Below are 24862 nucleotides of genomic sequence, written 5' to 3' on the forward strand. Positions count from 1 at the left end.
ATGAATGTGTGTATGTATATATCTCAAGTAATGTTAAAGAAAAAAATTAGGCAAAAAGCATATACCGTACGTTAAAAAGGTGTAAAAATACGAGAGCAAAATATTAGTTATGAGAAAATGAACTAATACATAAAAAATATATAACACATATCAAAGGGTGTAAAAAAATAACGATATTCAGAGATAAATTATCACAAGTAAAAAATAATGAAAATAATAAAATATATATATATCCAGTCATGGCCAAAAGTATTGACACCCCTGCAATTCTGTCAGATAATACTCAGTTTCTTCCTGAAAATGATTGCAATCACAAATTCTTTGGTATTATCTTCATTTAATTTGTCTTAAGTGAAAAAACACAAAAGAGAATGAAGCAAAACATTGATCATTTCACACAAAACTCCAGAAATGGGCCAGACAAAAGTATTGGCACCCTCAGCCTAATACTTGGTTGCACAACCTTTAGCCAAAATAACTGCGACCAACCGCTTCCGGTAACCATCAATGAGTTTCTTACAATGCTCTGCTGGAATTTTAGACCATTCTTCTTTGGCAAACTGCTCCAGGTCCCTGATATTTGAAGGCGCCTTCTCCAAACGGCCATTTTTAGATCTCTCCACAGGTGTTCTATGGGATTCAGGTCTGGACTCATTGCTGGTCACCTTAGAAGTCTCCAGTGCTTCCTCTCAATCCATTTTCTAGTGCTTTTTGAAGTGTGTTTTGGGTCATTGTCCGGCTGGAAGACCCATGACCTCTGAGGGAGACCCAGCTTTCTCACACCGGGCCCTACATTATGCTGCAAAATTTGTTGGTAGTCTTCAGACTTCATAATGCCATGCACACGGTCAAGCAGTCCAGTGCCAGACGCAGCAAAGCAACCCCAAAACATCAGGGAACCTCCGCCATGTTTGACTGTAGGGACCGTGTTCTTTTCTTTGAATGCCTCTTTTTTTCTCCTGTAAACTCTATGTTGATGCCTTTGCCCAAAAAGCTCTACTTTTGTCTCATCTGACCAGAGAACATTCTTCCAAAACGTTTTAGGCTTTTTCAGGTAAGTTTTGGCAAACTCCAGCCTGGCTTTTTTATGTCTCGGGGTAAGAAGTGGGGTCTTCCTGGGTCTCCTACCATACAGTCCCTTTTCATTCAGACACCGACGGATAGTACGGGTTGACACTGTTGTACCCTCGGACTGCAGGGCAGCTTGAACTTGTTTGGATGTTAGTCGAGGTTCTTTATCTAACATCCGCACAATCTTGCGTTGAAATCTCTTGTCAGTTTTTCTTTTCCGTCCACATCTAGGGAGGTTAGCCACAGTGCCATGGGCTTTACACTTCTTGATGACACTGCGCACGGTAGACACAGGAGCATTCAGGTCTTTGGAGATGTATAAATATATATATTTATTTTTTTAAATAAAAATGGTGGTAGTAAAAATAATAGACAGGGAGTGATCCCCCTCCTTTAGTGCTTTGGGAGGAAATATCTTTTAACTGGTCGTTACTTTAAGACTTTTATGATTACCATAAAGCAAAGGATAACATTATTGCAACACATCGTAAAGAGAGAGCCGCCCTGTTCTCACCCAGCCGTGATTGTCCCATGCAGAGGCCGATGCCGGTCAGCAGCAGTATATAGCGCTCCATGTTCGGTGATGAATCCGCTCAGACACGGGTTTTATATTCTCGCACAGACGAGCTGTAATCTCTGTAACCAGGTGTTTACGGGACCATGAGAAAAGCGCGAGCGGAGCAGCTCTCCGGCTTCAGTAATCATTAATCACCGATAACCTTCATTATATCACACAATCCCACCATGCTGACTGTTTCCATACATCAAACCCCCCCCCCCATACTGCTGAGCAAACCTGCTCTACATCTGGAGAAGGAGGCAAGGAAGACAACGAAACGTGGAAGAGCTGAGCATCGAATACTGAAAATATGTACAGGGGCAAGGACTCCGCCAAAAGCCTCAGGGGCCAACTGGAGGCCTAAGCCGTCCTCCCTCCTTACAAGACTTCATAGTTCCTCATGGGCGGAGTCTCAAAGATCATGTGCAGTCAGCACACCAATAGAAAAAAAAGGGAGAAATTTAGGAACTCTTCTATGCAAATATTTGATTTGTTATCCAAAGAGGATTACATGGGAATAGTTTATAGTTATATTCTTGTACATAGGAGCAGTATTATAGTAGTTATATTCTTGTACATAGAGGCAGTATTATAGTAGTTATATTCTTGTACATTGGGGCAGTATTATAGTAGTTATATTCTTGTACATAGGGGCAGTATTATAGTAGTTATATTCTTGTACATAGGAGCAGTATTATAGTCGTTATATTCTTGTACATAGGGGCAGTATTATAGTAGTTATATTCTTGTACATAGGAGCAGTATTATAGTAGTTATATTCTTGTACATAGGAGCAGTATTATAGTAGTTATATTCTTGTCCATAGGGAGCAGTATTATAGTAGTTATATTCTTGTACATAGGAGCAGTATTATAGTAGTTATATTCTTGTATATAGGGGCAGTATTATAGTAGTTATATTCTTGTACATAGGAGCAGTATTATAGTAGTTATATTCTGTACATAGGGGCAGTATTATAGTAGTTATATTCTTGTACATAGGAGCAGTATTATAGTAGTTATATTCTTGTATATAGGGGCAGTATTATAGTAGTTATATTCTTGTACATGGAGCAGTATTATAGTAGTTATATTCTTGTATATAGGGGCAGTATTATAGTAGTTATATTCTTGTACATACAGGGCAGTATTATAGTAGTTATATTCTTGTACATAGGAGCAGTATCATAGTAGTTATATTCTTGTCCATAGGGAGCAGTATTATAGTAGTTATATTCTTGTACATAGGAGCAGTATTATAGTAGTTATATTCTTGTATATAGGGGCAGTATTATAGTAGTTATATTCTTGTACATAGGAGCAGTATTATAGTAGTTATATTCTGTACATAGGGGCAGTATTATAGTAGTTATATTCTTGTACATAGGAGCAGTATTATAGTAGTTATATTCTTGTATATAGGGGCAGTATTATAGTAGTTATATTCTTGTACATGGAGCAGTATTATAGTAGTTATATTCTTGTATATAGGGGCAGTATTATAGTAGTTATATTCTTGTACATAGGAGCAGTATTATAGTAGTTATATTCTTGTACATAGGAGCAGTATTATAGTAGTTATATTCTTGTACATAGGAGCAGTATTATAGTAGTTATATTCCTATACATAGGGGGCAGTATTATAGCAGTTATATTCTTGTACATAGGGGCAGTATTATAGAAGTTGTATTCTTGTACCTAGGGTGGCAGTATTACAGTAGCTATTTGTTAGTCTATGATTACTATATGTATAATAGTATAAATGTTATTGTTTAGGATGGATTTTGACCGCATTGGTGGTGTATACAGCAGCATGAAACAGATCTGGCGCAGTTTAGGTTTTGAGCTGCATATTAACACATTTCTTTATTTAAAGATGAAGCTGTTAAAGGCTAGCCTTCAGATTTACATCAGTTATTTAGATTTAAAAGACTTGTGGTTTAGTCCATTCGCCAGCTCCTCGGGGGCGGGACCAACAGCACATCACAGTTATGAAGTGCCAGAGCTGCATTGTTTCAGTCCATCAAGGATCAGTGGCAAATACTGGATGAGAAATGAGTGAAAAGTGCAGAAAACAGAATCCGGGATCCCATCTCATTCTGCACGCAGTCCTCAATCTGTGGCACAATTCTCAAACTAGAAAAAAAAAACCCTCTGTTGTCCGAATAGTCTGGACCTTGGCAAGTAATCTCCTCATGTCGATACAATTTACAAAATATGTAAATACAGATTTCCCAGAGTTCCTTGTAACATCCTCCTTCACTGGCTGACACGATGGGAGGTGCAGACCGTTTGCGTTGAGAGCTGCTGTTCGAGCTTCCGTGACGCTGAGGGGGAAAGAAAACCACGAGATCTTTATTAATCAGTGGATCCTAGGCATAAAAGTTATTATGAAGTAACAGATCGCCTTAAAATAAAAAGTTCTGCAACTTTCTAATCTACTAAAAGCAACAGGATAGCTGTAAAATGGAGGATAACGCTGAGCATACTACATAAGGCTACTTTCACACTAGCAATCCGTCACAATGCGTCGTTTTGCAGAAAAAACGCATCCTGCAAAAGTGCTTGCAGGATGCGTTTTTTCCCCATAGACTTGTATTGACGACGCATTTGCGACGGATTGCCACACGTCGCATCCGTCGAGCGACGGATGCGTCGTGCTTTGGCGGACCGTCGGGAGCAAAAAACGCTACATGTAACATTTTTTGTTCCTGACGGACCGCTTTTTCTGACCGCGCATGCGCGGCCGGAACTCCGCCCCCACCTCCCCGCACCTCACAATGGGGCAGCGGATGCGCCGGAGAAATGCATCCGCTGCCTCCATTGTGCAATGCGTTAAACGCTAGCGTCGGAATCTCTCCCCGACGCATTGCGATGGGGAGATTCCGACGCTAGTGTGAAAGAAGCCTCACATGTTCAGGGGCTCCGGGTAACTGAGCTCTTGTTGGCAGCCATGAGCTCATCCTGCCGCCTCCGGTCACTCACCGGCAGCGTTCTTCCTCTGCTCTGACAACGTGTAGATCTCCTGCAGCTGCTTCTTCTGGTCATTGCTGAGCGAGGCAGTCAGGGAGTGATACCAGGCTGGGTCTCTGCTCTGTACACCTGTGAGTGAGAGCGGCTCAGGATTTCTGCTCTGAGGTTCTGAACGATGCAAACTGCACAGGAATGCAGGCAACTCACCCAACAAGGAGTCTGTGAAGAGTTGATACTCATCCAGGGCCCCATGACAGTCCAGGGGAGTGCTGAACGCCTCCAGTGCAGTCTCTTCTAAGGCTTCGTCGTCCCAGTCCTCATCGTCATCCTCCTCGTCATTCTCTCCGGCATTCTCCTGCATGGCCTGGCCGCTGGACTCCTCCTCGTCACTCGGGATCTCCTCTAACGGAAATATTAGAATTGGCGTTGCGAAGCAGCACGAAGCGGGTCACGGGCCTTGCGAAGCAGCACGAAGCGGGTCACGGGCCTTGCGAAGCAGCACGAAGCGGGTCACGGGCCTTGCGAAGCAGCACGAAGCGGGTCACGGGCCTTGCGAAGCAGCACGAAGCGGGTCACGGGCCTTGCGAAGCAGCACGAAGCAGCACGAAGCGGGTCACGGGCCTTGCGAAGCGGGTCACGGGCACTGCGAAGCAGCATGCTGCAGGCTTATGACCAATTTTTCCTAATTTCTCGTTCCCTTCATTCTGATGTATTTACCGTTCTCCTCGGTTTCGGTTTTGTTGGCTCTGGACGACGTCTGCTTTTCCGGATGGTCCCGGTGAGCACGCACTTGCTTCAGTCCGAGGAACAGCAGGAGAATTGAAGGCACGATGACGGAGGCCACGGCACTCACCGCAGCAGGTCTACCGGGAAGCTCCATGAGGATGCTGAGGCCGATTATACACATCTTCCGGTCGTGCAGCCTGCAGGTGAGTAAGGCGGTTAAGTCACAAAATGTAAGGCTGTCCCCTTCTGTATCCCACCTGTCGACGACTCGGCAGTCTCCATCACTCCCATAGACATCAATTAAGAGGTCCAGGAACCCCAGGGTGGGAGCACTTACCCCAGGAAGCAGTCCGTGTCGTTGACCCACTGATTGATGAACTGCGCAGTGATCGGCTCCGAGCTGTGGGGAAATCGGATCTGCTCCAGGGTGTTCAGGAGCAGCGCCGGATTGTAGTACAGGGAGGCGATGGCCACCTGGAGGCACATGGTGCGCAGCTCGCTGGACTTTACGCCTCGCGTTAAACGCTCCAGGACCGCCTCCACGAAGAGTGGGATACACTGAGGGAAAACAGTGACAACTCCTGGGTCAGCGTCCGTCATAGTGGAGAGACGCCATAGGCCCAATCATAGACCTCGCCTAATTCTGCAGGGGGAAGTCAGTACTGAATGTGACCCCCTTTCTGGCCTCGGATCATTACATAATTCTAGAAGATCCAGAAAAAAACAAAAACATAATTGCTAAATCCGGGAACAACGCCATCGTTGTGTGTGTGACCGTGTCAGGAATTGCAGCTCAGCCCAAATTACAGAAAGGTGTTTTGTAGGATTGAAGGTCGTGATTCCTGGGACCCCCCATGTCTGATTCAGACCCTTTTAAATGGAGCGAGGACGATCAGCTCTACCTCCGCTAGGCTTGGGGTCCCAGAGATCGGATCCCCCCCAAAAAATTTAGCACTTTCAATCTCCTGAAACCCCTTAAACGAATCTTTTAAGCTATTCTTATGTTGACTCCCACCCAAAATTTCAACAGCATCCCATACATCAGTTGTCTAACCGCTGCCACCAATCACTGGCCTCAAAAGTCATGCAGCGAACATTAGAGTTGACGATTGGCAGGATGCTAGCCCAGCAGACATGTTGCTAGTCCAGGGCCACCAGACAGAGCCCTGCCAATTTCCTCATACCTACGGCATCCCTGACAACTTTACAGGCCCGTGGAGTGACGTCACACGTGAATCGTGTTGCCATGTAGTGACGTCACACTTGGCCTAGTAAAATGAGAACTGGCTCTGGGGAGCAGGAGTCCAGTTCGGCAGCCATGGACAACGTACATGGCCGCCAGCCCATACAGGACACGTCCGCCATGAGGCTAGTGATCGGCTGCAGCAGTCAGATGACTAGTAATGAGAAGCTGCCACTTCCGGTACTGGCGGGGACCAGGAGAGCGCCAGCTCTGGAGTTGCAGGGACTTCAAAAGGTGAACCTACACTTAATTCTTTACTTTTGATGGTTTCCGACTCCAAGGAAAAATTAAAAATGACATTTTTTTTTCTATTATGCTGATGAGACGACGACTCGTCCGTCCCCTGAGGAAAAGAATATAAGCGCAATAATATGGATTCAACATAATAAGACGTCACCTGATCGATCCCTCTTCCTTTACACTGCAGGACGATGACCTCCAGGAGTTTGGCTGCATGACACTCGGCGTCTTCACCGGCGTCTCCCGTCAGCACCTGAAGGAGATACAATCATTGGGTCCCTCGCTGATCGCGGTGCTGGGTCACGTGCCCGCGTACGGCCGCCCCGGGGCCCCCGCCTCACCTTCTTACACATGGTGTAAATAATCTCCAGGTGCTTGGGGTTGGACAGCAGCGTCTCCGTATCTACAGTGATGTAGTTGTGCAGCAGCGGCATCATGTCTGCAGCCAAGAGAGAACGCGCTAAGTCAACGGGAGCGGCGCCGGGATCAGCAGGAAAACATAAAGGAGCTGAGACGCACGAAGACACAGAGTCCGAACCTGTGAAATACTCGTAGCAGTCCGTCTGGAAGACTTCAAAGAGGATCCCAAGGAGCTGCCACATCTGCGGGGAAATGGCCTGATTGGTGAGACTGTAAGCCAAGGACAGGATCTCCTCATAAAACTCTGCAAAAGAAAAGGCAAGATCATACCAGACCCCCAAACCAGGACCTCAGGAGTCACAACCGTATTATACTCCAGAGCTTCGCTCACTATTCTGCTGGTGCAGTCACTGTGTACATACATTACATTAGTGATCCGGAATTACCTCCTGTATTATACTCCAGAGCTGCACTCACTATTCTGCTGGTGCAGTCACTGTGTACATACATTACATTACTGATCCTGAGTTACATCCTGTATTATACCCCAGTGCTGCACTCACTATTCTGCTGGTGCAGTCACTCTGTACATACATTACATTATTGATCCTGAGTTACATCCTGTATTATACCCCAGAGCTGCACTCACTATTCTGCTGGTGCAGTCACTGTGTACATACACACATTACTGATCCTGAGTTACATCCTGTATTATACTCCAGAGCTGCACTCAGGATCAGTAATGTATGTACACAGTGACTGCACCAGCAGACTAGCGAATGCAGCTCTGGAGTATAATGTAGGAAAATTACCATGTGACGGGTTTGTGTTGATCTGGATACAGACCTATTATGTGTTTCTGGAGCACGAGTCCCACTATCTGCAGACAGATTCCCTCCAGTTGCTGCTTCACCTGTGAATAATACAATCAATGAACCTTATGCGATATAATAGCGGCCGGTGTCGCTGAAGATCCTCTGGGTGACGCGATTACTCACTTCTTTGTGATCCTCTACTACGGTCAGGATAATGTCGATGGTGTGCAGGATTCCCATCGCCATCACCGTCTTGTCCTCCAGTTCCTCGTATTCCTCGCTCTGCAGAACTTTCACAAAGATCTCGGCCTTAAAGAGAAACGCATCGGATAGAGTAGATGAAGTCTGGTGTGGCCTCAGCTATGAGGTCGGACTTATAACAAGAGGACGAGATCAGCGGCTATCAACCAATGGCGCCGCTCATAGCCCAAAACTTCCAAACCTCCGATTTACCAGGTGGCGGGTCATGTCGACGGCGATGGGCGCCACCTCCTGGCTGTACTCGCAGATCATCTTCTGTATGACACCGGTGAGGTCGTCGTTCTCGGTCTCTCGGACGATGTGGAGAAGTTCCTGCATGACGTGTCGGATGTACGGCCTCATATGCTCCTTAGCTGGGGAGGGGGTGATATGAGGATATCGGAGGGAGTTGGTTTTGGGGGTCTCAGGTGTGGGCCTGGCTGACTCCATACAATGGCAGCACTTACCGGCGGCCTGGTTGCTTATTAGCGTCTGCATGGCGATAGCGGCCTCCACTTTCACCGGCAGCTCCTTATCCTCCAGCAGGCTCTTCTTCGCCAGCTCCACGGCGTTCCTGAGGTTTAACTCGTTGTGAAATTTCAGCGTACTGAAAGAGTGGAGCACCCAACAGCACTGCAAGAAAGCAGAGGAGTACCTAGGATGGGTCACCGGCACCCCACCGGTCAGCTGATTGCCAGGGTGAACACCATAGCTCCTCACACTGTGTAGTGGCCGTTCTCAGGTACTGCACCTAAGCTCTTATTGACGTAAATGACTTTAACTGCAGTACCTACGAATGGCCACTATATAGTATATGGCGCTGTCCTCCCTGCACATCCTGTCCCCAGTGGGACCTGCAAACAGCTGATCAGACCCTGAAGAAGAGTCAGAGCATGGGATTATTGAGTAGAAGTAGGGTCACATAAAGGACAAAGTTGGCCACCTTATGGGGCACTATTTTGTGTGGGTTTTTCACATAAATACATGTATTTTGGTGTAACAATAATTTTTGCAATTGGGTTTCATTAAATAACTTGCACCGTTTGGCTCTTACAGGCTCTTGGTTTTCTTGAATCATTCAACTTTGATGTGGCCAGTGCCCATAAACCAGCCGAGAGGAGCTCAGAAAAAGAAAATTTATTTTTTTTGTTGAAAGCCCGAGATTGTGCTCTGAAAATGTGAACGATTCCATAAAAAAAAAAAAAACACACAAAACAGCGTACAAAGATGCAGTCTATCGCAGCCCACTCCAAAGGGTAAGGGCCCCCAAAGCCCTACCCCATCCCTCCGAGCCAGGAAACCACAGCGAGGGTGACGGACAAGTAGCTTCCTCTACCAGAAGCCAGAGGAGACCCAATTTTGCTCCCAACATCTGCCTAAGATCCCACCCAAGCAAAAACTGGGAGCCATTGACTGTCGGCTCCCCTTTTCGAGAGAGGAAAGCCAGGGGTTGTGTAGGTGGGAACCAGGAAAGGCATCAGGATCCCGAGAAATCCTTCTGACAAGACCAGAGCACAAAAGGAACGTGACAGACGGTGAAAAAAAAATAAAAAATTAAATAGTGGTGGGTGATCTCAGTGTAAAACGGACCGGACCCCCTACTGGTAAATTAAAAATTCTCCCATTGTTGCCAGAAGGTTCAATACAAGGACCTGTGCTCAAAGTAAGAGCAGTGCAAATGTGCCATAGAACTCAAGTGTTTCCGATGCGCATGGAGTTCAGTCACTAAAGGGTCACGGTGCACCTCGGGCAGCAATCCTGGGGAGCCGCTCTCCCCCAATGACTATATGAGCAAACTGGCGTACTAACAAGCGCACCAAACCCAGTTTGCATAACATATCAATCTACTAGGGCGGCCCAGGTCAAGGAGGTCTTTTCGAAGGATACCACGCTTCATCTAAGGCTACTTTCACACTAGCGTCGGTACGGATTCGTCGCTAAGCGTCGGGCCGACGCACGTTGTGAAGTTTGTGCACGATGTGGGCAGTGGATGCAGTTCTTCGATGCATCCGCTGCCCATTTTGAAGTCCGGGGAGGAGGGGGCGGAGATCCGGCCGCACATGCTTGGTAGAAAATGGCAAACGCGACGTACGAAAACACGACGGATCCGTTGCACGACGGACGCGACGTGTGGCCATCCGTCGCGACCAGTCGCTAATACAAGTCCATGGGTAAAAAACGCATCCTGCGAGCACATTTGCAGGATCCGTTTTTTGCCCAAAATAACGACGATTGCGACGGATTAAAAAAAAAAAAAAACGCAAGTGTGAAAGAAGCCTAACAAGCGCACCAAACCCAGTGTGCATAACATATCAATCTACTAGGGCGGCCCAGGTCAAGGAGGTCTTTTCGAAGGATACCACGCTTCATCTTTGTCATTCTGTCATCTTTTTGGCTGACATTCCTGTCAGGATGAGCTCACTGACAGGTTGTCTGGTGAAGAGATCGGCCATTTTCTCTCATTAGTGCAGATTACCTCACACACTGACCAGCACTTATATCCATACAGGACATGTGACCACATCAGGCCATGAGCCTCCTCCAATAGGAAAGCAGCTTTCCCATGTGAGGTGTTTTCCTATTGGAGGAGGCAGATGGCCTGATGTGCTCACATGCTCCTCCCCCTGCAGACTCTGTACGGATAAAAGCGCTTGTCAGTGTGTGAGGTAAACGACAATGACAAGAGAAAATGGCCGACATCTTTCCCTGAGAACTCGTCAGTGAGCTCGTCCTGACAGAAAAGTTTCTGAATTTCTCTCAGCTGATTTATGGCCACACATCATATTAAAAGCCGCCATAAAAATAAAATTTAATTAAACAAAAAGGCCTGAAAATAAATACATTTTTCTCATTTACGGCTATTCAATATTATGCCATGTTAAAAATAATGAAAAAAAAAAAAAACCTTTCATGTGAGGCCACTGGGATGTACGGATGAAGCTCGCTGACATAACGCCAGGGGGCCCATTCCAGAAGATGAAAGAAAGGTGTTTTTTTTTTTTTTGTTTGTTTGTTTTAATGGAGAAGTAATAATTTTTAATAGCTGTAAATTAGACAAAATATTCATCTACACATTTTCTGCTTATATTAAATGCATTTTTTTATCGTGGCACAACCCCTTTAAAGTTCAATATGCTGGGGAAAAAAAGTGAGTAAAAGCAAAAAGATGCAAAATAGTAATCATGTAATTAAATTCAAAAGCCAAGATAATTTTTAGCCCAAAATACTCTACTTGCATTTAGAGATAAAAAATAAAAAAGGTCCTAAAGGTGGTCAACCACCTAGAAATATGGCAGAAGGATAGGCGACATATAGGACAGCGTGTAATATAAACTGGAGGACAGTGATACTGGGAGATGAAGAAGGAGGATAGGCGACATATAGGACAGTGTGTAATATAAACTGGAGGACAGTGATACTGGGAAATGAAGAAGGAGGATAGGTGACATATAGGACCGTGTGTAATATAAACTGGAGGACAGTGATACTGGGAGATGAAGAAGGAGGATAGGTGACATATAGGACAGTGTGTAATATAAACTGGAGGACAGTGATACTGGGAGATAAAGAAGGAGGATAGGTGACATAAGGACAGTGTGTAATATAAACTGGAGGACAGTGATACTGGGAGATGAAGAAGGAGGATAGGTGACATATAGGACAGTGTGTAATATAAACTGGAGGACAGTGATACTGGGAGATAAAGAAGGAGGATAGGTGACATATAGGACAGTATGTAATATATAAGGCGTGGATAATGAGAGTGGGACAGAAAGAAGATGGAGGGAAACATATAGGACAGCGTGTAATATATAAAGCGTGGATAATGACAGTGGGCTACAAAGAAGATGGAGAGCGACATATAGGACAGCGTGTAATATATAAAGCGTGGATAATGACAGTGGGCTATAAAGAAGATGGAGAGCGACATATAGGACAGCACATGTACGGTAATATACAATAGGGAATAATGACACTTGTTTGGTGGGTTAATGTGTCTGATGTGTACACTGACGCCCCCAGAAACCCTGCGACTTACCCGTGCTCGGATATATCCCAGCTCTGACATGAACAGGGGGAAGATGTGGTTCTGGATGAAGACCTCCATCTGGTCCTTGTACACAGATTTCTGTAAGTAATTACAATCATCCGGTTATGTATATATTATACCGCACATGTAATAACGATATCACTCTATGAGGGCGCAGTAAAGGGGCTGATAAAGGATTTACGTGTAGCATTAAATGACGCCAGGCAGCAGTTACCTTTAATAAAATGTCAGCCAGGGACCCCAAAACGTGCAGTGCGCCGTCCACCTTCCGAGGGTCCACGGAGGACACCGTGAGGATCTGGTAGCAGAAGTTCATCATCTTCGGGAGGACCTGGAGCAGAGACACACAGTGAGCAGTCCTCCAGAGCTACACTCCTCGGAGCATCCGACGCCGTCATATCTCACCTCCTTCCGCTTCTTGGAGGCCGTATATAGGAAATTCTGTGCCGCCGTAGCGGGAGAGACGTAATCTTCAAACACATCTACAGGGGGCGACAAAATACAGCTCGTGTCAGGACATGGACTGATGGCCAACATGTGACCGGAAGGACAAGGGGGCTCAACACTTACCGAACTTCATGCGGATGTATTCATAGGGGTCATCCTGCCACAAGTCCTCATCCTCATCCTTATAGCACATGAGAGGGAAAATCACCTCCTCCGAAATACTCTACAAGAAAGCAGAAGAGTGAGCACAGCTCTGGAGTATAATACAAGATGTAACTCAGGATCAGTAATGTATGTACACAGTGACTGCACCGGCAGAATAGAGAGCGCAGCTCTGGAGTATAATACAGGATGTAACTCAGGATCAGTAATGTAATGTATGTACACGGTGACTGCAACAGCAGAATAGTGAGTGCAGCTCCGGGGTATAATACAGGATGTAACTCAGGATCAGTAATGTATGTACACAGTGACTGCACCAGCAGAATAGCGAGTTCAGCTCTGGAGTGTAATACAGGATGTAACTCAGGATCAGTAATGTAATATATGTACACAGTGACTGCACCAGCAGAATAGTGAGTGCAGCTCTGGAGTGTAATACAGGATGTAAGTCAGGATCTGTGCAGTAGAAGTTACCACCTGCCACTGGTTATACTGGGACTCTTTACTGGTGATTCATGTGTTATCTGTAGGTCGGGTATCACCTGCATGTTTGGCTTTAGTATCTTCCATGTGGCGGCGTGTGAGACCCCCAGATTCATGTAGTTCAGGGTTTGCTGTAGCACTCGGGGGGCCACGTACTGCTTCTGTCTGTGGAGTTCTAAGACTTTCAGCAGAACCTAGAGCAGTAACATCACAGGTCAGCATTCTCCTCGCACTCAAAAACATGCAGTGATGTGTAAAAGTTTGTGCACCCCCGGTCAAAATTAGTTATTGTGAACAGTTGAGCAAGTTGAAGATGAAATGATCTAGAAGGCCAAAAGTTATAGATGACACATTTCCCTTTTGCTTAATGGTGGGCGAGATGTTCTTTTCCTGAAATTCTGTGGTCTTTTTTTTCCTCCACAAACCTTTGATCATTGTGGCCTATTTTAACCTCATCAGTCCACAGGACTTGTTTCCAAAATGCATCAGGCTTGTTTAGATGTTCTTTTGCATACTTCTAATGCTGAATTTTATGGTGAGGACGCAGGAGAGGTTTTCTTCTGATGACTCTTCCATGAAGGCCATATTTGTGCAGAAGAGTAGAACAATGTACCCCAACTCTAGAGTCTGCTAAATCTTTCTGAAATCTTTGCAGTCAAGCAGGGGATCTGATTTGCCTCTCTATCAATCCTTCAAGCAGCTCTCACTGAAATTTTGCTTGGTCTTCCAGACCTTATATTGACCTCCACTGTTCCTGGTAACTGCCATCTCTTAATTACATTTAGAACTGAGGAAAGGACAACTTGAAAACGCTTTTCTATCTTCTTAGAGCCTTCTCCTACATTGTGGGCCTCCACCATGTTAATTTTCAGAGTGCTCGGCAGCCGCTTACAAGACCCCATGGCTGCCGTTTTCGGCACAAGGTTAGACGAGGCTGGGTTCTTATAAAGCTGGGAAATTTGCATCACCGGGCCTTTCCTAACGATGATAGTGAACAAGTCATAACCCTAACAGGATAATTAAGGTCTGAAGCCTCAACGTAATCTGACCACATAAATCTCCAAGGGTGCCCAAACTTTCGTATCGGCCCATTTTCTCTTTCGCAATTTTTAAAATGTAAAAGATGAAAAACCCTTTATATTTCTTTTTGCCTAAACTACAAATGAAATGTGTCATCTGTCACTTTAGGCCTTTTAGAGATCATTTAGTCTTTAGCTTCCTTAACTGTTCATAATAACAGTAATTTTGACCAGGGGCGCCCAAACTTTTGCACACCACTGTATACGAAACAAATCCTGAGAAGATCCACGTTACCGTCAAGACCCCGACCGCGTACGTCTTGAGGAAGAATTCGGAGAACTCGATATATTCCTTGGTGACGCTTCCAGGACTCCCGTATCTGGACAGAAAGAAAACCGGAGTCAGTGGAGAAACACTACAGGGGGCGCCACGTCAAATCTGACGACTTAAAGGGGTTGTCCGAGAGCTGGAAATAATGGGGCTCATTTCTAGGGGGCTTATCTATAATGCAATGATCACCACCGTTACCGCTCAAAGAGGCGCGTGATGATGTGGTGCGCCCACTTCTTACACTTCCACCACACCAGCTCCGGACGGTCGTCTTCATCCACCTGCAGGGTCTCCTGATAGAAAAAGGAGGCAAAATGAGAGACGTGGAGATCTCTGGGCAAGGTCCGCTCCTCTGAGATTCCTCCTGGCTAGTGGGGGGGGGGGGGGCTACAGAGCTGTGACAGGATGGGCAGCAGGAGGTCACTTACAGGAGGGACGTCCCGGTCAGCGATGCTGCTGAATATTCCCATCCATTGCGTCATGGTCGGATTGTTCACTAGCTGGAGCGGCAGCGTGTACTGTGGACAGATACGAGAGTGGTGACAGGCCGGGTCATCGAGGACGGGGGGGAAGTCACAGAGGACGAGGACGGAGACCGCCAGGGATCCACTATGTCAGGTGGTCTCCCTGCAAGCGGTGATCTCCTACCTGGATCAGGGCGTAGAAGATCTTCAGGATCTGCTTCTGCATCAGGACGGAGTAGTGCGAGGGGTCCGGGAGCAACTGCACGATCTGCTGCTGGAGGCGCGGCAAGAAGATCTGCATGGCGGCCACCAGGGGGGCGCGCTCATCCGCCTTCTTATACCTGGAGGAAGGGCAGAAGGACAGGAGCTGACAACCGCTCCAACTGGGCACAATGCGATAGATTACTACCCACCAATCCCTCCTCTCCCCCAATACACTGCTCCCCGATCCCTCCTCTCCCCCAATACACTGCTCCCCGATCCCTCCTCTCCCCCAATACACTGCTCCCCGATCCCTCCTCTCCCCCAATACACTGCTCCCCGATCTCTTCTCTCCCCCAATACACTGCTCCCCGATCCCTCCTCTCCCCCAATACACTGCTCACGGCTCCCTCCTCTCCCCCAATACACTGCTCCCCGATCCCTCCTCTCCCCCAATACACTGCTCCCCGATCCCTCCTCTCCCCCAATACACTGCTCCCCGATCCCTCCTCTCCCCCAATACACTGCTCCCCGATCCCTCCTCTCCCCCAATACACTGCTCCCCAATCCCTCCTCTCCCCCAATACACTGCTCCCCGATCCCTCCTCTCCCCCAATACACTGCTCCCCGATCCCTCCTCTCCCCCAATACACTGCTCCCCGATCCCTCCTCTCCCCCAATACACTGCTCACCGATCCCTCCTCTCCCCCAATACACTGCTCCCCGATCCCTCCTCTCCCCCAATACACTGCTCCCCGATCCCTCCTCTCCCCTAATACACTGCTCACCGATCCCTCCTCTACCCCAATACACTGCTCCCCGATCCCTCCTCTCCCCCAATACACTGCTTACCAATCCCTCCTCTCCCCCAATACACTGCTCCCTCCTCTACCCCAATACACTTCTCCCCGATCCCTCCTCTCCCCCAATACACTGCTCACCGATCCCTCCTCTCCCCCAATACACTGCTCCCCGATCCCTCCTCTCCCCCAATACACTGCTCACGGCTCCCTCCTCTCCCCCAATACACTGCTCCCTCCTCTCCCCCAATACACTGCTCCCTCCTCTCCCCCAATACACTGCTCACCGATCCCTCCTCTCCCCCAATACACTGCTCACCGATCCCTCCTCTCCCCCAATACACTGCTCACCGATCCCTCCTCTCCCCCAATACACTGCTCACCGATCCCTCCTCTCCCCCAATGCACTGCTCACTGATCCCTCCTCTCCCCCAATACACTGCTCCCCGATCCCTCCTCTCCCCCAATACACTGCTCACCGATCCCTCCTCTCCCCCAATACACTGCTCACCGATCCCTCCTCTCCCCCAATACATTACCCACCGATCCCTCCTCTCTCCTAATACATTGCCCACCGATCCCTCCTCTTCCTGTGGACCCATGTTGCTCCCTACTCTCCGCCACCGCCCTGCGCACCCCCGTACTCTCCGCCACCGCCCTGCGCACCCCCGTACTCCCCGCCATCGCCCTGCGCACCCCCGTACTCCCCGGCAGCCCCCGTTCCTCACTCGTATGTCTTCACCAGCTGGTAGAGGCACAGCAGGCTGCCCATCCAGCCCCCCGTACTCGCTGCCTGCAGGTAGAAGCCGATCTTGTCCACCACTCCGGTCCAGCGCCCGGGGAAGTCGTACTTAATGATGACGCGTAAGCAGAGCGTGAGCTGAGCCCTGCGGGAACATCACACCGTTACCCTGAGGAGTAAGATAAAGCCGCCACGTCGAGGGAAACAGCACCAGCGTCCTGCACCTCCACACCTCACAAGGTCGGGGGAGCGGATGATCCCCTCCACTATGTTCTCCCGGATCTGCTGACGATCATTCTCATGGATGTTGAATGGAAAAACGATTTCACCGACCATGGGCTCCCGATCCGGCCAGTACTGAGTCACCATGTTCTTCAGGTAGATGGCCGCTGCCGCAGGAGAAAACACAGAGCAACGTCAGGAGGGAAAGCACACAGATGTAGCAGAGCTGAACCAGCAGAGGACGCCAATACATGATGCCACATACAACATCATCACTGTGCTGTATTATACCCCAGAGCTGCGCTCACTATTCTGCTGGTGCAGTCACTGTGTACATACATTACATTACTGATCCTGAGTTACCTCCTGTATTATACTCCAGAGCTGCACTCACTATTCTGCTGGTGCAGTCACTGTGTACATACATTACATTACTGATCCTGAGTTACCTCCTGTATTATACTCCAGAGCTGCACTCACTATTCTGCTGGTGCAGTCACTGTGTACATACATTACATTACTGATCCTGAGTTACATCCTGTATTATACCCCAGAGCTGCACTCACTATTCTGCTGGTGCAGTCACTGTGTACATACATTACATTACTGATCCTGAGTTACATCCTGTATTATTCCCCAGAGCTGCACTCACTATTCTGCTGGTGCAGTCACTGTGTACATACATTACATTACTGATCCTGAGTTACATCCTGTATTATACTCCAGAGCTGCACTCACTCTTCTGCTGGTGCAGTCACTGTGTACATACATTACATTACTGATCCTGAGTTACATCCTGTATTATACTCCAGAGCTGCACTCACTACTCTGCTGGTGCAGTCATTGTGTACATACATTACATTACTGATCCTGAGTTACATCCTGTATTATACTCCAGAGCTGCACTCACTATTCTGCTGGTGCAGTCACTGTGTACATACATTACATTACTGATCCTGAGTTACCTCCTGTATTATACCACAGAGCTGTGCTCACTATTCTGCTGGTGCAGTCACTGTGTACATACATTACATTACTGCTCCTGAGTTACATCCTGTATTATACTCCAGAGCTGCACTCACTATTCTGCTGGTGCAGTCACTGTGTACATACATTACATTACTGATCCTGAGTTACATCCTGTATTATACCCCAGAGCTACACTCACTATTCTGCTGGTGCAGTCACTGTGTACATACATTACATTACTGATCCGGAGTTACAGACTGTATTATACTCCAGAGCTGCACTCACTATTCTGCTGGTGCAGTCACTGTGTACATACATTACATTACTGATCCTGAGTTACATCCTGTATTGTACTCCAGAGCTGCACTCACTATTCTGCTGGTGCAGTCACTGTGTACATACATTACATTACTGATCCTGAGTTACCTCCTGTATTATACCCCAGAGCTGCACTCACTATTCTGCTGGTGCAGTCACTGTGTACATACATTACTGATCCTGAGTTACATCCTGTATTATACCCCAGAGCTGCACTCACTATTCTGCTGGTGCAGTCACTGTGTACATACATTACATTACTGATCCTGAGTTACATCCTGTATTATACCCCAGAGCTGCACTCACTATTCTGCTGGTGCAGTCACTGTGTACATACATTACATTACTGATCCTGAGTTACCTCCTGTATTATACCCCAGAGCTGCACTCACTATTCTGCTGGTGCAGTCACTGTGTACATACATTACATTACTGATCCTGAGTTACCTCCTGTATTATACCCCAGAGCTGCGCTCACTATTCTGCTGGTGCAGTCACTGTGTACATACATTACATTACTGATCCTGAGTTACATCCTGTATTATACCCCAGAGCCGCACTCACTATTCTGCTGGTGCAGTCACTGTGTACATACATTACATTACTGATCCTGAGTTATATCCTGCATTATACCCCAGAGCTGCACTCACTATTCTGCTGGTGCAGTCACTGTGTACATACATTACATTACTGATCCTGAGTTACCTCCTGTATTATACCCCAGAGCTGCGCTCACTATTCTGCTGGTGCAGTCACTGTGTACATACATTACATTACTGATCCTGAGTTACATCCTGTATTATACCCCAGAGCTGCACTCACTATTCTGCTGGTGCAGTCACTGTGTACATACATTACATTACTGATCCTGAGTTACATCCTGTATTATACCCCAGAGCTGCACTCACTATTCTGCTGGTGCAGTCACTGTGTACATACATTACTGATCCTGAGTTACCTCCTGTATTATACCCCAGAGCTGCGCTCACTATTCTGCTGGTGCAGTCACTGTGTACATACATTACATTACTGATCCTGAGTTACCTCCTGTATTATACCCCAGAGCTGCGCTCACTATTCTGCTGGTGCAGTCACTGTGTACATACATTACATTACTGATCCTGAGTTACATCCTGTATTATACCCCAGAGCTGCACTCACTATTCTGCTGGTGCAGTCACTGTGTACATACATTACATTACTGATCCTGAGTTACATCCTGTATTATACCCCAGAGCTGCACTCACTATTCTGCTGGTGCAGTCACTGTGTACATACATTACATTACTGATCCTGAGTTACATCCTGTATTGTACTCCAGAGCTGCACTCACTATTCTGCTGGTGCAGTCACTGTGTACATACATTACATTACTGATCCTGAGTTACCTCCTGTATTATACTCCAGAGCTGCACTCACTATTCTGCTGGTGCAGTCACTGTGTACATACATTACATTACTGATCCTGAGTTACATCCTGTATTATACTCCAGAGCTGCACTCACTATTCTGCTGGTGCAGTCACTGTGTACATAGATTACATTACTGATCCTGAGTGACATCCTGTATTATACCCCAGAGCTGCACTCACTATTCTGCTGGTGCAGTCACTGTGTACATACATTACATTACTGATCCCGAGTTACCTCCTGTATTATACCCCAGAGCTGCGCTCACTATTCTGCTGGTGCAGTCACTGTGTACATACATTACATTACTGATCCTGAGTTACATCCTGTATTATACCCCAGAGCTGCACTCACTATTCTGCTGGTGCAATCACTGTGTACATACATTACATTACTGATCCTGAGTTACATCCTGCATTATACACCAGAGCTGCACTCACTATTCTGCTGGTGCAGTCACTGTGTACATACATTACATTACTGATCCTGAGTTACATCCTGTATTATACTCCAGAGCTGCACTCACTATTCTGCTGGTGCAGTCACTGTGTACATACATTACATTACTGATCCTGAGTTACATCCTGTATTATACCCCAGAGCTGCACTCACTATTCTGCTGGTGCAATCACTGTGTACATACATTACATTACTGATCCTGAGTTACCTCCTGTATTATACCCCAGAGCTGCACTCACTATTCTGCTGGTGCAGTCACTGTGTACATACATTACATTACTGATCCTGAGTTACATCCTGTATTATACCCCAGAGCTGCACTCACTATTCTGCTGGTGCAGTCACTGTGTACATACATTACATCACTGATCGTGAGTTACCTCCTGTATTATACCCCAGAGCTGCCCTCACTATTCTGCTGGTGCAGTCACTGTGTACATACATTACATTACTGATCCTGAGTTACCTCCTGTATTATACTCCAGAGCTGCACTCACTATTCTGCTGGTGCAGTCACTGTGTACATACATTACATTACTGATCCTGAGTTACATCCTGTATTATACTCCAGAGCTGCACTCACTATTCTGCTGGTGCAGTCACTGTGTATATACATTACATTACTGATCCTGAGTTACCTCCTGTATTATACCCCAGAGCTGCACTCACTATTCTGCTGGTGCAGTCACTGTGTACATTACATTACTGATCCTGAGTTACGTCCTGTATTATACTCCAGAGCTGCACTCACTATTCTGCTGGTGCAGTCACTGTGTACATACATTACATTACTGATCCTGAGTTACATCCTGTATTATACTCCAGAGCTGCGCTCACTATTCTGCTGGTGCAGTCACTGTGTACATACATTACATTACTGATCCTGAGTTACCTCCTGTATTATACCCCAGAGCTGCACTCACTATTCTGCTGGTGCAGTCACTGTGTACATACATTACATTACTGATCCTGAGTTACCTCCTGTATTATACCCCAGAGCTGCACTCACTATTCTGCTGGTGCAGTCACTGTGTACATACATTACATTACTGATCCTGAGTTACATCCTGTATTATACTCCAGAGCTGCACTCACTATTCTGCTGGTGCAGTCACTGTGTACATACATTACATTACTGATCCTGAGTTACCTCCTGTATTATACCCCAGAGCTGCACTCACTATTCTGCTGGTGCAGTCACTGTGTATATACATTACATTACTGATCCTGAGTTACCTCCTGTATTATACCCCAGAGCTGCACTCACTATTCTGCTGGTGCAGTCACTGTGTACATACATACATTACTGATCCTGAGTTACCTCCTGTATTATACTTCAGAGCTGCACTCACTATTCTGCTGGTGCAGTCACTGTGTACATACATACATTACTGATCCTGAGTTACCTCCTGTATTATCCTCCAGAGCTGCACTCACTATTCTGCTGGTGCAGTCACTGTGTACATACATACATTACTGATCCTGAGTTACCTCCTGTATTATACTTCAGAGCTGCACTCACTATTCTGCTGGTGCAGTCACTGTGTACATACATACATTACTGATCCTGAGTTACCTCCTGTATTATCCTCCAGAGCTGCGCTCACTATTCTGCTGGTGCAGTCACTGTGTACACACATTACATTACTGATCCTGAATTACATCCTGTATTATACTCCAGAGCTGCACTCACTATTCTGCTGGTGCAGTCACTGTGTACATACATTACATTACTGATCCTGAGTTACATCCTGTATTATACTCCAGAGCTGCACTCACTGTTCTGCTGGTGCAGTCACTGTGTACATACATTACATTACTGATCCTGAGTTACATCCTGTATTATACTCCAGAGCTGCACTCACTGTTCTGCTGGTGCAGTCACTGTGTACATACATTACATTACTGATCCTGAGTTACATCCTGTATTATACTCCAGAGCTGCACTCACTATTCTGCTGGTGCAGTCACTGTGTACATACATTACATTACTGATCCTGAGTTACATCCTGTATTATACTCCAGAGCTGCACTCACTATTCTGCTGGTGCAGTCACTGTGTACATACATTACATTACTGATCCTGAGTTACCTCCTGTATTATACCCCAGAGCTGCACTCACTATTCTGCTGGTGCAGTCACTGTGTACATACATTACATTACTGATCCTGAGTTACCTCCTGTATTATACCCCAGAGCTGCGCTCACTATTCTGCTGGTGCAGTCATACATTACTTACCCTGTGTTACACCCCAGAGCTGCGCTCACCATTCTGCTGCGCTCGCTGTACTCACCCGCCTGGCGGACAGGGAACTCCACCTCTTCGGACACAATGATCTGCAGTAATGTGGGGGCGAAGCTGATGATCTTGTAGGACTAGGAGAGAAGTTTGGGGTCAGGGTGACGCGTGGACGGTTCCCCCGGCGCAGTGACGTCCTGACAACTCCTGGGACAGAACACTAATATGAGTTGTCAGACCATTGATTTGCCTAATTGTGAAACAGTCACCGTGACCGAGAGCATCAGACCCCCCCGAAAACTAATGAAGAGAGGACTCTTCCTGCCTCACACATCGTGAATTGCAGCCTTTTGGGGCAGGCCATTATTGCCCGTGGGGGGTGGGAGGGGGTGCATTATCCTCTCTCTCACCTGGTTGAGCTCCGTCTCGGCCGCCAGCCGCATCTTGGGGTCGATGGTTCCCCGCAGCGCCTGGATTATCCGATTCGGATCCATGACGACCCCCGAAGAGACAATAACAGATTGAAAAAAAAAAAATCAAACGGCCGTAAAGCAGGAGGGCATCATCTCTGCGCCTTCCTTTACAGCTGTCGTAAAATGACAGCCGAATAGATGCTCTTTGAAAAGAGAATGTTAGCCTAGGGGTAGCGCAATAAAGCTCAGTACGGAATGCGGCGTGGGACAATTTGTACGGAAAGCAGCTCTGTGTACTGAATGCGGCTGTGTACGGAATGCGGCGTGGGACAATTTGTACGGAAAGTAGCTCTGTGTACGGAATGCGGCGTGAGACAATTTGTACGGAAAGCGGCTCTGTGTACTGAATGCGGCTGTGTACGGAATGGGGCGTGGGACAATTTGTACGGAAAGTAGCTCTGTGTACGGAATGCGGCGTGGGACAATTTGTACGGAAAGTAGCTCTGTGTACGGAATGCGGCGTGGGACAATTTGTACGGAAAGTAGCTCTGTGTACGGAATGCGGCGTGGGACAAGTTGTACGGAAAGCGGCTCTGTGTACGGAATGCGGCGTGGGACAATTTGTACGGAACTGGACGTGCTGTGTACGGATCGCGATTTGAGTCATTCTGTACGGATAACACATAAGAAACACTTTCGCGGTCGTTGCCAGGGGCACATTCGGGGGAGATGTGACTCTTACTAGTCGCCTCCCACCACAGTCTTCACCATAGTCACCTGTTTATAAGCTAAACACCTAATTAGTCAAATTAGACAAATCATGTGACAAACATTCACTCGTCTGTAACCGCCAGTTGTAAAAACCTGAAGTCCTGTTGAACTTTTTTTTTTTGGGGGGGGGGAAGATCCAGTGGGATTTTGCCCCTTTTACGCCATTTTTGGGCCTCTATACTTGCAGCTAATGGGAGGACTCTTCTTAGGTGTCTGGCAGGCGTGGCTAAACCCGTGCAGCCTGGTGGGCGTGTCTAGAGCGCAGCGGTCTGATGGGCGCGGCTAAAGCTCAGCTGTCTGGTGGGTGTGGCTAAAGCTCAGCTGTCTGGTGGGTGTGGCTAAAGCTCAGCTGTCTGGTGGGTGTGGCTAAAGCTCAGCAGTCTGGTGGGTGTGGCTAATGCTCAGGTGTGGCCCCGCCCAGCACAGGTGTATATAGTTGGGCTCAGGTGGGCTTTTTTCTTGTAGGAAGATTTTGGGTGTTGTGATATCTTGGAGTGTTGGGACAGAGGACGTTCAGTTATCGCTGGTAATTAACTTCTGGTGGGATTTTGGGGGTCTCTGTTTATTAATTGGGTTATTTTTAATGGCTTTATTAACCCTTTATGTGCAGTTGGTGTTTTTTTTTTTTTTTCTTGGAGGTTTTGGTGCCTTCATTGTTTGTTCAGTAATATGTGATGTGTAAAGTGGCTGATAACTGTGAGCGGTAGCGGAAAGGTGCGAGTGCTTCAGAATAAATCTGGATTTTGGGCCCCGAACTATCATTTTAGGAACCAATGGGGCCCCTGGGTGCAGCGCAGGTCTGGCATCCTGGGCTCTGTTAATACAATATGTGATCAGATTGAACATCACAGCTGAGGGTTTGTTGCAGTGTTATATTTTTTTTTGTGGATTTTTATATAAATTTATTTTTTTTATATATATTTTTTTTTTCTCCCCATCAAAACGTATAAACAAACTTTCTTTAAGTCAGTATTTGTCTCCAAGCTCCTATCCCAATATGTAGTAGGTGTAATATTTTGCTAATGTCTCAAAATAGAGATGTAGTGTAGTTCTTCTGATTCGCCGTGTGCAGGGCATTGCAGTAGCTTGGATAGATGACCACGAACAGTTAAGTGTCACTATGAGTGGTCTTTAT

At 46.8% G+C, this 24862-nt stretch overlaps 1 protein-coding gene across 2 annotated transcripts; it reads right to left on the reverse strand.

Moving 5' to 3' along the window:
• Positions 1 to 3462: 3462 nt before the first annotated feature.
• Positions 3463 to 23259, reverse strand: IPO8 (importin 8). Of its 2 annotated transcripts, none has more exons than XM_069763020.1 (25): positions 22954 to 23259; positions 22599 to 22680; positions 17159 to 17315; positions 16913 to 17071; positions 15368 to 15524; positions 15148 to 15237; positions 14918 to 15012; positions 14684 to 14768; positions 13429 to 13563; positions 12848 to 12947; positions 12683 to 12759; positions 12492 to 12608; positions 12266 to 12355; positions 8694 to 8859; positions 8440 to 8600; positions 8170 to 8295; positions 8018 to 8084; positions 7350 to 7475; positions 7153 to 7250; positions 6969 to 7064; positions 5666 to 5886; positions 5320 to 5525; positions 4810 to 5004; positions 4615 to 4731; positions 3463 to 3956 (listed from the first exon to the last, which is right to left on the reverse strand). In XM_069763020.1, exons 1-25 carry the CDS (start codon positions 23035 to 23037, stop codon positions 3889 to 3891), a joined length of 3075 nt encoding a protein of 1024 aa, XP_069619121.1. In that variant the 5' UTR covers positions 23038 to 23259; the 3' UTR covers positions 3463 to 3888. The 2 variants fall into 2 exon arrangements, with proteins under 2 accessions (XP_069619121.1, XP_069619122.1); XM_069763021.1 differs by having other exon boundaries at positions 22599 to 22750; positions 22954 to 23148.
• Positions 23260 to 24862: the final 1603 nt, after the last annotated feature.

Source organism: Ranitomeya imitator, chromosome 4 (assembly GCF_032444005.1).
Source record: "Ranitomeya imitator isolate aRanImi1 chromosome 4, aRanImi1.pri, whole genome shotgun sequence".
Lineage (NCBI taxonomy): Eukaryota > Metazoa > Chordata > Amphibia > Anura > Dendrobatidae > Ranitomeya > Ranitomeya imitator.

Bases quoted from the DNA above. Each gene is read 5' to 3' on its own strand.
- IPO8 (XM_069763020.1), bottom strand. From the start codon at position 23,037: ATGGATCCGAATCGGATAATCCAGGCGCTGCGGGGAACCATCGACCCC. The intron at 15,525-16,912 runs GTGAGGAACGGG...CCCTTCCTCCAG, and splicing joins CAGCTGGTGAAGACATACGA to GTATAAGAAGGCGGATGAGC. The intron at 12,609-12,682 runs GTGAGATATGAC...TCTCTGCTCCAG, and splicing joins CCTCCAAGAAGCGGAAGGAG to GTCCTCCCGAAGATGATGAA.